Source organism: Leptonychotes weddellii, chromosome 5, assembly GCF_054177405.1.
Source record: "Leptonychotes weddellii isolate Sample4059 chromosome 5, ASM5417740v2, whole genome shotgun sequence".
Lineage (NCBI taxonomy): Eukaryota > Metazoa > Chordata > Mammalia > Carnivora > Phocidae > Leptonychotes > Leptonychotes weddellii.
Genome location: NC_138373.1, coordinates 65,743,371 through 65,757,836, shown reverse-complemented (window position 1 = coordinate 65,757,836; position 14,466 = coordinate 65,743,371). Strand labels below are relative to the sequence as shown.

The window sequence follows — 14,466 nt, the reverse complement described above, 5'->3', positions numbered from 1 at the left end:
ATCTGGTCTTATAGATCAGGCCTTATTTCCACTTCTTGTTTTATCCCAAGGGGAGGATAGGGGCTTTCCAAGATTGTGTCGTGAGCCCTGAGTCAGAAAGACTGGCTCGGTATATATAATATCTGTTCACTCTCCCTCGGGTGGAATGAACTTGCTTATGTTTAGGATTGCTGTGAGCCTGAGAAATTCTGGGTACATTCAGACAGGGATGACAATGGAATGTTACAGTGGTTAAAGAGTCAATTTGTGGGCTTAACAATGCTAAAGGTTAAGTGGTGACATACAGACCAGTGAAGTCCTGTATAGTCAAAAATTGGGTGAAACACAGAAATAGAACACAATCATATTTTTATGTGATTTTTAGCAACCCCCCCCCCCCGCCCCCAATCTTGACCTCATTATGGCAGCCATACCACGAAATAGGCAAATGTGTTTCTGGCAGGTCTGCTTCTTTTAAGGCTGTGCTGCCATCTCCTGGAAGCATTTGGAAATAGCAAGAAACTTCTTGTTAGGATTTAAGGAAGGGGCCCTTTCAAGGCGGCAATCTAAGGTGGTGCTTCCGGAAGTGACGTAAACTGGTTGTGCCAGTCTCAACCTGCCTAGGTCTGCAGCGGTCTGTTTTTCTGACGCACCTACTGCTTTCCTGATTTTTCAGGAAAAGACCTCTACACTTAGTTCTGAGAACAGGGTTTTTATTTGCAGTGCAATGATAATAAAATCTGAGGCAGAGCTGATAAAACACTCTGGTAACTTCATTCTGAGACTGATCCACCCTTTCCAGGGATCTCTGTTTGCCTCTGGAGTTTTCTGTGTGGGAATGAATACTGGCTGGTGGGGAAGAGAGACTTAGGTTGGAGCTTCTCACAAGCAACACTGAAAATATGTTGGTCCCAAGGGCAGTGCTCCAAAATGAATAGTGATCCTGCTGACAGAGCCTAGTCCTGAGCAGGAGGTCCACTTTTCTCTTTGCTGTGCCCCCAACCCTGGATTTCCTGTTAGAAAACAAAGTTAAATGTAGATACCAACTCTACCTCTCTACTGCTGTCACTCCCAATCTCTCTTATTTCTCCTCAGCATTTATTATCATCTGACATACTACTGTTTGTACTTCACTTGCTTTTTTAAAAAATTTGTTTTCTTTCACTATGACATAAACTCCACAAAAGCGGATATTTTTGTCTCTTTTGTTCACTGTGCGATCTTCAGTACTTAGAACAGGGCCTAGCACCTAGTAGGTGTTCAAAAAGTATTTACGGAATAAGTGAAGTCTTGACTTCATCACCTTATATGGTTACAGGGTCCATACTTCTCTTTCCTCAGAGTTTGATGGATTTCATGCTTCCGCCTCAGCTTTCCATGAGGACTTTCTGCAGAGAGCTGAAAGCCCAGCAAATGGGTGTGTCTATATCTAGTGACAAGGGAAGGGAATGTATGGCATAAATGGGCACTTACCCTGTGCCTGGCCGTTCTAATCTAATCACCAGGGGAGTAAACAATTCTAGAGAAGCTTTGCAAAGAGTTCAAAAGGTAGGGAACTGAGGAGAAACTAAAGCTGAGACAACCTAGTATAAATTCAGCAGAGTCTGGGTGAAGCACATAATACAATAATAAATGTAATTTATGTATCTGTGTAAATTTATCTAATAATTATTATAGCTATAATTTATTGAATACTTGCTTTATTCTAGTACTTTATTATGAATTGCATTACACACCATGTGGCTTTGTTTTCACAATATCTCTATATGAAGCAACAAGGCTCAATGAGCTTATGTAACTTGCTTGGGGAATGATTTGTAAATTTTCTGAATAGAGAGCATAGACTCTAGACTCTGTCCTGCAGAACAGAATAGTGGCTAAATACATGGCTTTGAGCAAAAATAGCTTTGTTGACTTAGTTTTTGCCAGCTCCTTGTTGTGTGACCTTCAGCAAAGTGTTTAAATAAGCTCCAATGTCTTCACCTGTTAAATGGGGATAACAGTTGTCCTTAACTCCCAGGGTTGAGGGAAGGATTAAATGAGATTGCACAAAAAGCTCTTAGCATAGTGCTAGCCCCTGTACGCACTGGATAAATGTGACTGTGCCTGGGAAGGCGGAACATATAAGGAAAAGTGTCCAGCTCTGTTTCCTTTCAGTGCTTTTCCTGCTCTGTCCTCCTTCCGTTCTAATCGCTATTCCTGCAGAAGCTCAGAATTAGGAAGCCTGCTCATAACTCCACCTCTGTTACTGGAATTTCCTCCGTCCGGCCTCTGCTGGAACTGGTTCGTGAAGGGACCTCCCCCATCTCACAACACGGCCTTCGCTTTGTTATTTCCCAAAGCTTTGCAAAGCGCCAGTTTTTCTCCGGGGGCAGTGACAGTTTCTGTTGCGTGGTATGCTGGGAGTTGTAGTCCGAAATTCCCCCCATCTACATCAAGAGGGCGACTGAGCCGGGAGCCAGGGAACTACAACTCCCAGAGTCCTCCGCGCCGCCGGGAAGCCATGAGTCTGCAGGGATCTGCGAGAGCCGGAAAGATGTCGGTTCCCTTGTCCCGCGCCTGCAGTGAGCGGCTATATTCATAAAAAGGAACCTGGAACGGCACTCCCCGGGGCTAAGGTGGTATCAGTACATGTCGTGTGGCCAGAGAAGCTAGAGGCAGGTATTCCAGGAATGTAGCTGTTCTGCAAATGTGAGGTGTAAACTGGTTCCCCGTGTTTCAGGCTGTCTTGAGCTGGAGCAGCTGCCCGGCTAACCCAGCGTTTAACTTAGACATGGCCACTAACTTTTCCTCTTCCAGGACTCGGCCTCGGGAAGGGTTGTGGGTAAGCGTATGAGGACTGTCCCTCTTCTCCCAGGCCGACGCAGGATATCCCGGATCCCCCGGAGAGGCTGCCACTCTGATGTCTGAAGAGACAGGCCCTAGGCCCAGGCTGGCTATGAAGAGTGACTCCTCGACCCCTGCAGCCCCCCTTAGGGGGCTCGGGGCGCCCCTGAGGAGCAGCGAGCCTGTGTGCGCCGCCCCACCTCCATCAGCAGCCGTGGTTCTGCTGGAGGAGGCTGCAGACCTCTTGGTGGTGCACCTGGACTTCCGGGGAGCGCTGCAGACCTGTGAACGCGCCTGGCGGAGCTTAGCCAACGATGATGCGGGCGCGTACGTGCTGGGCTCCGTTCATTTCCGGGTGATCTTGGGGAGGACTCAAGATTTTGGGAGTTCTGTCATTCCCAGATTGCTCACAAGGAGACTTACACCTTGCTTTCATTAGTGGTTTCTCTCTGAGAGGCTAGCGTGCCCGTTCTACAGAGGAGGAAACTGAGGCACTGCACAATGAGGAAGAAGTGGTCAAGTCGGGTAACAGAGCTTAGTGAGAATCCACAGCCAATTCCCTTCTCCCTATTCCAGTGTAGAATGGCATGGTGAGAAGATAAGATATGTATTAAGTGTTAAATTATTTCGGTAAGCAGGTTCAGTAAGCAGGTGGTGGAAGTCCTCTCCTAGCTACACTCCTCTCCCCCAAGTTCTTCACTTTGGACCTTGGTTGATGAATGGAAATGGAGTTCAGAGCAGGAGTAGTGTTCTGGTCCTGTTGAAGGATTGGATTAAAGAATCAATCTGGAGAAAATCTTGGTCCTGCATTGCTCTTTCTTTCTTTTTTTTATTATGTTATGTTAATCACCAGACATTACATCATTAGTTTTTGATGTAGTGTTCCATGATTCATTATTTGCGTATAACACCCAGTGCTCCATGCAGTACATGCCCTCTTTAATACCCATCACCAGGCTAACCCATCCCTCCACACCCCTCCCCTCTAGAACCCTCAGTTTGTTTCTCAGAGTCCATAGTCTCTCATGATTTGTCTCCCCCTCCGATTTCCCCCCCTTCATTTTTCCCTTCCTAGTATCTTCTTCTTTTTTTTAACATATAATGTATTATTTGTTTCAGAGGTACGGGTCTGTGATTCATCAGTCTTACACAATTCACAGCGCTCACCATAGCACATACCCTCCTCAATGTCTATCACCCAGCCACCCCATCCCTCCCACCCCCCACCGCTCCAGCAACCCTGTTTGTTTTCTGAGACATTGCTCTTTCTAAAGCTGTTTGCCTCTTGGGAAGTTGAGGGCATCATTTCTCTGTGGATTGTAATGTTGATTTTGGCTACACTAGGGAGGTGGTGGGTAGAATAGTCAAAGCTGACCCCAGAGAAGGATGAACTGGGGAGCGCTGGCTGTGTTTTTAGGGGGTTGGGTAGGGGCATGTTGCAGTAAATGCTGGAGGCTGTATTTGGGGTGCCTGGAGGTACTTCAGTTGGTGGTGCTAACAGGCCAGTTGTGAAGTTCCTATACCTAGGCAGAAACCTTGCTTCATCCCCACTTCTTCACTAAAACAAACTCTTAGCTCCAGCTCTCTTTCCACCCACACACCTGTTATCCCTTTCCCCTCTCCTGATGTCATCTGGGTTCAAAGATGTGTATCCAGGCAACAGTTGAGTTGCCTCCAGATTTACAGGAACTTTGAACTCCTGGGGCAAAGGGCAGTTTTCTCTGTGTTGGGGCTAGTGAGACCAGTTGTAATTTGAGCTCCACTTAAATACTAATGGGGAGGATAGAGGTGATGGCTGCTGAGTTGGGAACTGGGGAGGAACAGTCCCAGGGTGGAGGTGGGAATGGAAACAGGGGAACCATTTCTTTCTTTCTTTCTTTCTTTCTTTCTTTCTTTCTTTCTTTCTTTCTTTCTTTCTTTCTTTCTTTCTTTCTTTCTTCTTCCTTCCTTTCTTTCTTTTTTAAGATTTTTATTTATTTATTTAGAGAGCTTGTAAGAGCGGGGGTAGGGACTTAGGGAGAGGGTAAGAATCTCCAGCAGACTCTGCACTGAGCTGGAGCGCAGAGGCAGATGCAGGGCTTGATCCCACAACCCCGGGATCATGACCTGAGTAGAAACCAAGAGTCACCTATTAACAGGTGCCCCTGGAGGGGAACCACTTCTAAACCTGAGTTGGTTTTTCTGCTGGCAGCTCCTTGGAGGTGAAATGCTCCCTATGTGTTGTGGGGATCCAGGCCCTGGCAGAAATGAATCGGTGGCAGGAAGTCCTGTCCTGGGTTCTTCAGTATTACCAGGTCCCTGAAAAGCTACCTCCCAAAGTCCTGGAACTATGGTAGGTCCTTGTTCTGGCTCATTGGATCAGTTCAGGAACAAGAGGATTTTCATGTCCTTTTTTGAATCAGTGCCTAATATCTTCTCTTTCTCTCTTCCCTACCATTTCCCTCTTTATCTAATTCTTTCCCTGTTTGTTTTGTTTTGTTTTTGACCTCAAAACCTAGCTATAAAAGATGAGGAAGGGGGAATTTAGGAGTGGGGTAGAGGGAAAGAGGAGGAGAGGGCACAGTGGGAATAGGAGATGTGAAGTGGGATGACAGAAGTGGAGTATGTCCTAGCTGAGAGAGCTTCTTGCTACTTCCTAGGAATTCCTAATTCTTATCAATATCATCATCCCATAGGGAAGGCCTGGAGGACACAGGGGAGGGATTGGGTTGGAGAGGGTGGTAGTTATGAGAGGTGAACCAACCATGGAGCACTAACTGTCTTTTTTTGAAATTGGGTTATTTGGGGCTGCAGTGTTCTTTTATACAGCAAAATGCAAGAGCCTGGAGCTGTGCTGGAAGTGGTCAGTGCTTGGCTACAAGACCCCGACAATCAGGGCCTTCCAGAATACAGAGCCTTGGCAGAACTTCACCTGCAGCGGGTGCTGCTGCCTCTGGGCTGCTTGTCAGAGGCTGAGGAGCTCGTGGTGGGCTCTGCAGCCTTCAGTGAGGAAGAGCGGCTGGACGTACTCCAGACCATGAATAAGGCAAGGCAACAGCAGAAACACCAACACTCAGGCTCTGAGGAGGCCCAGAAGCTAAACCAGGAAGGTAGGACATTATCCTTCTGTCCCTCTATAAAGTGGAGTTGTGGGCTTTCCCTTATACTTTGGGGTTTATCATGACATTCCTGGGAGCTTGGGAGCAATTATTTGTATGAGCAACTCCCAAATCGCAGAATAAGAAACCTGTTAATTGATTAAAAAGCCAAGCCCTGACCCTTTGTAGTTGGCAGTGGAAGGAGAATCTCTGGGAGGTGTCACTGAATCTCAGAACCTTAACTCTTATCTCTTGAAAGCCACCTTCTTCTTTTTTTTTTTTTATTTAAAGATTTTATTTATTTATTTGAGAGAGAGAGAATGAGAGAGAGCACATGAGAGGGGGGAGGGTCAGAGGGAGAAGCAGACTCCCTGCCGAGCAGGGAGCCCGATGCGGGACTCGATCCAGGGACTCCAGGATCATGACCTGAGCCGAAGGCAGTCGCTTAACCAACTGAGCCACCCAGGCGCCCGAAAGCCACCTTCTTCTTAGGGTCCTCTCACTAGATCTCTTGTCTCTATCATGCTGGCCTGAGTGGGATGTTATTCCTCCTTTAAAGGCTGGCCCAAATACAGACACAGCTGAGGTATGCTGTGGGATAGCCAAAGGAAAATAAGCTGACACAATAACTTGGTAACTTGACTTAGATAAAAATTACTTATCTTCAGCTTGGGCCCCACTGCCCAGCCTCCTGTCTGCCTTTACTTACTAGATCTCCTGGGTATGTTCTTCAGTGTTTGATGTCCCCCTTTAAGGGGCAGCCCACCTCTGCCCATTGGAGTGCAGTTTCACACAATGGCTTTTTAGGGAAACCATTTTAAGACCCAACATCGTACACCTATTATCCTACAAGGGATGCCTACATAGGGGTGGGTGTAGGTGTAGGGGTTATTTAGTTATAAGGGAATTTAAAGGTCCTCTACTCCAGACCCTTCCCTGGTCTTTGAATCCTTTTCATCCTCTTTTCCTCGAGTAATCATCTAGTCTATGCAAGGATAGGAAATTCACTGTCTCCAGAAGCAGCTCATTCCATCTATGGACAGTTCTGTAGGGAAGTTCTTCCTGATGCTGAATTTAAGTTTTTTCTTGGTAGTTTTTAGCCACTGTTCTTTGATTTTTCTCTTGGTACATACAGAATAGGCCTGATCCTTCTTTTTTATATGGAGTTCTTTAACCAACTATAATCCTTTTCTCCAAAGTGTTTTTTTCTTTGTGTGCTAAAGAGGATGAACCTCCTGAGGTAGAATCACTTCTTTGCAGACAGGTTGTTGGCTTTAGGAATTGCCTGTGGCTAACCAAGCCCTCTGCCCCTCCATCTCCTGGGGAAGAAAGGATGGGGAAAGGGTTTGATGGCAAGTTCAGAGTGTTCTTTCAGGACTTGGCACCACTTGTTCTTGAGTTGATGGTGTTCATATTTAAAATCTAAGACTTTTGAATTCTTCACTATATATATTAAGTGCCTTTCATTTTCCTGCATTAATGTGATAATCAAGAACTATTGCTCTGTGTAACTCTCCGTACATATCTTAGGCCAAAATATAAAGAATGCTATAAAATAATATTTAAAAAGTACACTAAATATGCCAGGTTTACCCAGCTGAGTAGATATTGTCTTTTAAAAGTCTCTCCTAAGGAGATGACATTCTAGCGATGTAGTCTTTCCTTAAAACATTTTTGGAGCTTTTGGAATCTCTTTTAGAACCACTTTATGAACTACAGGAGTGAACTAGTCTTGTTATCTTTTGCTCAACTCTCATAATCCAGCTCAAAGCTCAGAGTCAGGGAAGCTGGTTCTCGCGGAGTTACCCTGCAGTTATGCTCTGTCTCCCTGACCAGGCTCCTCCTCACACAAGTTCCTGTCACTAATGGTGTTGCTTCGCCGGCTTTGGGATTCTACAGTGAGCCACTTCTTTTCCATGCCCTTCAGAAAGAGCCTCCTGGCCGCCTTGATCCTCTGCCTCTTGGTGGTAAGGTTTGATCCAGGTGAGTAATGAAGCCTGTCTTCTCTCCTGCCCTTCCATGGAGGCATCTCTGGTGCCACTTCTCCCTGAGTCTCTTCTATAAGGAGGGACTGTTAGACCTCAGTGAGAGCCAGCTCAGCCCACCTAGGAGAGAATAGCCCTGGAGTCCATGAGAGCAGTCTGGAGGAAATTCACTCTACTCTGTTGACCCTTGAACACTGACTTTGAGTCATTGTCATCTACTTTATCCAAGGGTGAACTCTGACCAGAATGTGAGAATTTAAAAAAAAATTTTCCTCGTCGTAATACCTAAAAAATTGTGCTAAATTGTAAATGAAATACATGTATATTTTAGAAAATGTGGAAAATAGAGAAAAGTATAAAGAAGAAAACAGAAATCACCTATAAGTTTGTTATTGTAATGGTTGTACTGTAGTCTTTTTCTATATGGATACAGATGCAATTTTGCATATTATAAATATCTTTTAAAAACATGGCTTTAGATGGTTAAATAATATTCCAGTTTATAGAAACTTCCATGATTGATTAATAACCCCATTGTTGAACATTTTGATTATTTCTTTTTTTTTTAAGATTTTTTTATTTATTTGACAGAGAGAGACACAGCGAGAGAGGGAACACAAACAGGGGGAGTGGGAGAGGGAGAATCAGGCTTCCCGCTGAGCAGGGAGCCCGATGCAGGGCTCGATCCCAGGACCCTGAGATCATGAACTGAGCCAAAGGCAGATGCTTAATGACTGAGCCACCCAGGTGCCCCACATTTTGATTATTTCTTACTCTGTTTTCTACAGTGCTATGAAGCAGACATGAGCTCCCTGAGTGCTATTTGGGAACAACCCTGGTTATTTCCTGAGGATTAACTCCTCAAAACTAAGTGCTGGACCAAAGATTAGGAGCACATTCTTTTAGATTTTTATGTTCGTGTGTTACTCTATGTGAGTTATGATCTAATCACTACTCTTCTCATGAATTTAGACTTAGAATAGAATTATATAACTTTCAAAACTGCAGGGAAAACTGGAAACCCTTATTCCAGTCCCTTCATATTCTTTTTCTTTCTTTTTTGATCAAGAAACCTAAGAACTACAAAAAAAGTAACTAGCCTAGGGTCACACAAATAATTTGTCTATTTTAAAAACTGCCAGTTCTTGGAACACTTAGGTGGCTCAGTTGGTTAAGTGTCAGGTTCTTGGTTTCAGCTCAGGTCATGATCTCAGGGTTGTGAGATCCAGCCCCACATGGAGCTCATGTGGGCTCTGAGCTCAGCGGGGGAGTCTGCTTGAGATTCTCTCTCTCTGACCCTTCTCCCACTTGTGAACGTATATGCATACTCTTGTGCATGTGTGCTCTCCCTCTCTCAAAGAAATAAATAAATCTTTAAAACAAAACGAAAACGAAAACTGCCAGTTCTTGTCTTAATCTTTAGGTCTTTCCCATTTTCCCCATTCCCCTTTCTCTTATTCAGTGAGCTTTTTTTGCACAGCTCAAAGTTGTCCTTTTCACTTTGCTGAACACTGAGCAGGAATTCCCTCTGAATAGCTCTGTTTGCTTAAGGAAAGAGTCCTGAGTTAGTTCTCAGGAAAGCTGAGGATAGTTTGTGTTCATTCCAGTCCACTCTCTGACTTCTTTTTTTTTTTTTTTAAGATTTTATTTATTTATTTGACAAAGAGAGAGAGTTAGTGAGAGCAGGAACACAAGTGGGGGAGTGGGAGAGGGAGAAGCAGGCTTCCCGCCGAGCAGGGAGCCCGATGCGGGGCTCGATCCCAGGACCCTGGGATCATGACCTGAGCCGAAGGCAGACGCTTAACGACTGAGCCACCCAGGCACCCCCACTCTCTGACTTCTACTTTGTTCCAGAGACTTGATAAAAATTTAGAATTTTTTTTTTTTTTATGGTGCTTGTAAGTCCTGCTCTTCTGAGTGGGGACAGCAAGAGGCAGTTTGAGCTTGCTGCCTCCAAGGCTGCGCAGAGCTTCTTCCCGGTGTCCTGGCCTGGCACTGCTCACCCCTAGTGGCGGACTTGACTCATTGCAGTGGTGGTGCGGTGGGAGAAGAGAGCCCATGACCAGGCAGCAGCTAGAACTATCTAGGAAGGATATAAAAAGAGTAGATTGTCAGTAGCTTTCTTTAAAAATAACAGTTTTCTGGGCGCCTGGGTGGCTCAGTTGGTTAAGCAACTGCCTTCGGCTCAGGTCATGATCCTGGAGTCCCTGGATCGAGTCCCGCATTGGGCTCTCTGCTCGGCAGGGAGTCTGCTTCTCCCTCTGACCCTCCTCCCTCTCATGCTCTCTGTCTCTCATTCTCTCTCTCTCAAAAAAAAAAAAACAAAAAAACAGTTTTTTTTTAAGAAAGAAAAAAAAAATCAGTAATCAAATAAGGAAAAACCAACCAATCAACTCAGCCCTAATTCCCAAGAGGTAGATTGTACTTTATTTTCAGTATGATTAACTTAGGATAAAAATAGGTAATACTGTCACTTGGCTCCAGGTTGAGAAGGTATGAAAAGAAATGTAGTGAAGTCTCTTTTCAAATTTATCTTCCCAGAGACAGCCACCATTACCAGTTTTTTGTGTGTGTATCATAAAGCTAGGCTAAAACATAATAAGTTTGGATCTTTTTCTCAGCAAACTTAAGGTCACTGTAATCCAAGTGAAGAAAATATATCCCAGAGAATATATCCTAGAGAAAATGAAAGTTTTCTTTATTGTTGAGAAGGGGAGGAAGAGCAAATAACATTAAGCATCAACATATGCTTTACAAAGATCACGCATACTCCCAAAGTGGTAGGGTTTCCAAGGGAAGGGACTTGAGGCTGAGGGGAAGAGGAGGGGAGTAAAGGCAGGCACACTGACAACAATCTTCCTTTTTCCTGCAGCTTCTCCTTCTTCCTTGCCCTTCCTCTACAAGCTGGCTCAGCTCTTCCATCGGATCCAGGAGGCCATGTTTTCGCTCTACCGGCTTCCTATCCACGACTGAGTGGTCTTTCCCATTCCACTCAACCTCTCACTCCCCAGGTTGGCTGTGACAGAAGCAGAGTAACTCATCCATGGCAGCCCACCTGTTGCTGGCTGGGCCCCCTCAGGAGTGGGGCCAGCCCCAATTCTAGAAAGACCTGATCCAGTCTGGTGAACTGTGTTTTGCCACCTGAATGTTATCCCCCTTGCACCCCACTTTGGCTGGTATTGGTAGGTAATGTGGGAACAAAGTGGGGCCAGAGAGCACAAGTCCTCCAGAATAATACTCCCTTATACCCAGAGGCCCCTTCTAAAGGAGGGCTTTGGGAAAGGAGAGTGTGTCCATGAAATACTCCTTCTTCTTGGCAAAGGCAAGGGATTGATTTTTCAGGTCAGGGTGTTAATGAAGCTGGAAGTTCAGAAAACTCTGATAGAATGACCGTTGGCCTTTCACTTCTGTGGAAAACTTACCTCTGAAAATTGCCTCACAGGGTAGGCCCTTAATTAGGCAAAGTGAGGATCTGAGAGGGCCTTTTAATTCTCCTCTTTATTCTCCTTTCCACCAAATCTGTGCATAGAGAAGTTATTTATCAGTACACCATTCCTGTGGTTTTGCAATGGGCTTGAAACTGCTTGGGCCCTCTCTTTTCAGATCAGGACGTGGCTTTCAGAACCACCCAGGTAACTGTTGAAAGCAAAATAAGGCGGCTCTGCTCTTCTCACTGGGTAAAGTGATCTTGTTTGGTGCCTCTTGGGCTTCAGCTCAATTTTCCAGGTTGTCAGTGGCCAAGTCCTGCTCTATTACACACTCAGTATTCCTGTGTTCTCTTTCTTCCTGTCAGTTCCTTCTCACTGCCCTGCAATAGTACTTTTGTACTTTGTCCAATGGCTGTTTCACCAGGTTCTGCCCTCCATCCTTGCCTCCTTGGTATACACCGTTGCTGGTCCCCCTCCCCCTTCTATGTCCTGTTGTTCTAGCTATAGTCTATTGTTTGTATAATGTACAGGTTTTTCCGCTCGTGTGGCCTTGAAAAGTAGGCCAGGCTCAGAGGCTGATGAGCTGAAAATGGAACTGGGTAATCAGGTGAGCTGGAAGGGATGTGTAGAGGGAGTTGGGCAGAGGGGAGATATGGGTTTTGAAGGCAATAAACAATTCATTGTTAGGGGGAGGAGGCACTGGGGCCATAGCATTTGGGCATTTGAAATGTTTCAGTGTTTTCTGTCACTAGCCACAAGAATCTTACATGTTACTGTGCAAGTAAACGTAAAACACTACTATGCTGTCGGAGTTGTAAAAGGCTTCCCGCAGGGGCTAGCCTTTTTGAGGCTGAAGGCCAAGCAAACTGCCCCCAGCTGGGGTTTCAGGCAGTGTTGATGCCAGGAATAGAGGAGGTGCTTAGTAGTTTCCCAGAGGTTGGTTTTCAGGAGTTCCAAGTGAACAATTCTCTTTAGTAAAGTGGGTAGAAGGAGTAAACCTCACAAGCCCTTGGGAGGTAAGTCCCTAGGGTGTGGTCCACCTCTGTAGGAAACAAATCTGTGCTTTTACATATGGGCTTTTAAATAGAGTTAAGAACCCTGGGGAGAGGAGAGGAGACAGATAAGCTTTGAGATCTGTTAGAATGATTTCTCAAAATGAAAATCCGGTCCTTCGCTACCCTAGATAAAACTCTTTAATGTCTTCCCATGCCTCGCATGGCATTTCTTCTTAAATTTGTCATGGAATTTAAGGCCCCTTATGCACTGGTCTTGGCTAACACCTCCACTTTGATACGGGGACTCTGTTCCTCATGCACGCTGCCCTCCAGCTGCCCAGCCAGTCAGTTTTCTGAACGTTTCATGCTCCTTCACACCACTGTAACTTTAGCACCTGCTGTTCCCTCTGGAAGGCCCAGCTTCCACTTTTTGCCTGGTTAGCTCCTCGAATTTCCAGACTTACTCAACGGTTACCTTTGGGAATCCTGTCCTGACGTCCTCTGCTTCCACCTTTTTGTGGTAGTGACCCCATGGCCTTATAATTGTGAAGTCCTTTGTTACCTCCAGTAACTGAGTTCTTTGAAGCTGGGGAATGTGGCTCATTGCAGTGTTTAAGAATCAGGTTTGGGGGGCACCTGTGTGGCTCAGTCGTTAAGCGTCTGCTTTCAGCTCAGGTCATGATCCCAGGGTCCTGGGATCGAGCCCCGCATTGGGCTCCCTGCTCTGCAGGAGGCCTGCTTCTCCCTCTCCCTCTCCCCCTGCTTGTGCTCTCTCTCTCGCTGTCTCTCTCTGTCAAATAAATAAGTAAAATCTTTAAAAAAAAAAAAAGAATCAGGTTTGGATCCCTGCTCTACCACTCATGAGGCATGTGACTGTTGGAAAGTGACCTATCCTTTCTCAGCCTCAATGTCCTCATCTGTTAGTGAGTTATTATCTTGTAGGGACTTTTAGGCCTAGCCGAGGACATATGAAGGTATCAGAGGTGTTTAAATGAATGAACTGATACAGCTGCCATGACAAAAGATCCGTGTGCTTTTGGTGTATTTTGTATTGTGAAAAGTCTGAGTAAAAAGAAGTCTGTCTGTCCCTTGAAGTTCCTCCATATTATTCAGCTTGTAGGCCTCTTGGTTCTCTGTCTGATGTTTGTCTTGAACTCTGCAGTGCTCTCTGGTCACCAGCCCCAGCTACCTTCCTAGTGAGTCAAGGAACTCAGAACCAAAACTGCTCTGATGACTTTGACCTTTTCTAAGAATGGAGGCAGGTATTCATATCAGTCTTCAAGTCTGGGCTTAAGGAGGTCGGAAATGAAGGGAAGGCTTCCTTGTTAGAGCTGTGCTGTCCAATATGGTAGCCATTAGCCACAGGTGGCTTTTGAGCACTTGAAATGTGGCTGGTCCAAATTGAGATGTTCTGTAAATGTAAAATACTCACTGGATTTTGAAGATTTAGTACTAAAAAAATGAAAATTCAATAATTTTTATATTGATTGCATGTTGAAATGATAATATTTTGGGTATATTGGGTTAAATAAAATCTATTAAAATTAATTTCAGCTGTTTCTTTTTACTTTTTTGTGAGGTTACTAGAATGTTTAAAATGACATATATGACTCACACTATATTTCTTTCGGGCAGTGCTGTTGAACACACACAGTACACATCAAGTTCAGAGGGGATGGCAATCAGCATTGTATGATGGGATTTTGTAGAGTGTTAGATCTGGGAAGATCATCTCTTATAGCCCGCCCCCCCGCTTTTTTTAAGTTAAGGAAATTGAGACCCAGAGAGGTGAAGTGATTTGCCCTGAGTAGAATAGCCTGAATAAGATCAAGGTCTCCTGATCTCAACTCCGGTATTCCTTTCACTGGCGCTATGATTCTGTCTCACTTGCCCTAAAATCAGTCACTCTCTGGCTGAAATTCACTGTTAATATGCAAACATATCCTGGGAGGGGTAACTTTAGCTGGAGTTAGTTGATTAGTTTTACAGGGTTTTGAGAGAATACAACATAGAACATATTTTAAAATATAGGGATGCTGAGGAGAGCAGCAATGGATAATGCTATTCTGTGGTCAGAGAGGAGGCTGGGGAGGTTGGGGTGAGGTGGAGAGATGGAATTAAGCTACTGTGGGCAATCACAGGGGTGGAGGTGGATGGGCCAGCGAAGGACATAGTT

At 45.1% G+C, this 14,466-nt stretch overlaps 1 protein-coding gene across 6 annotated transcripts; it reads left to right on the top strand.

The window, feature by feature from the left end:
- Window positions 1-2,447: 2,447 nt before the first annotated feature.
- PEX26 (peroxisomal biogenesis factor 26) lies at window positions 2,448-13,838 on the top strand. Of its 6 annotated transcripts, none has more exons than XM_081820898.1 (6): window positions 2,448-2,543; window positions 2,837-3,132; window positions 4,997-5,137; window positions 5,599-5,894; window positions 7,719-7,865; window positions 10,740-13,838. In XM_081820898.1, the coding sequence occupies exons 2-6, from the start codon at window positions 2,882-2,884 to the stop codon at window positions 10,838-10,840; spliced, it is 936 nt and encodes a 311-aa protein (XP_081677024.1). In that variant the 5' UTR covers window positions 2,448-2,543; window positions 2,837-2,881; the 3' UTR covers window positions 10,841-13,838. The 6 variants fall into 6 exon arrangements, with proteins under 6 accessions (XP_081677024.1, XP_030893556.1, XP_030893553.1 ...); XM_031037694.2 differs by having other exon boundaries at window positions 2,467-2,636; XM_031037695.2 differs by having other exon boundaries at window positions 2,467-2,640.
- The last annotated feature ends 628 nt before the right edge of the window (window positions 13,839-14,466 follow it).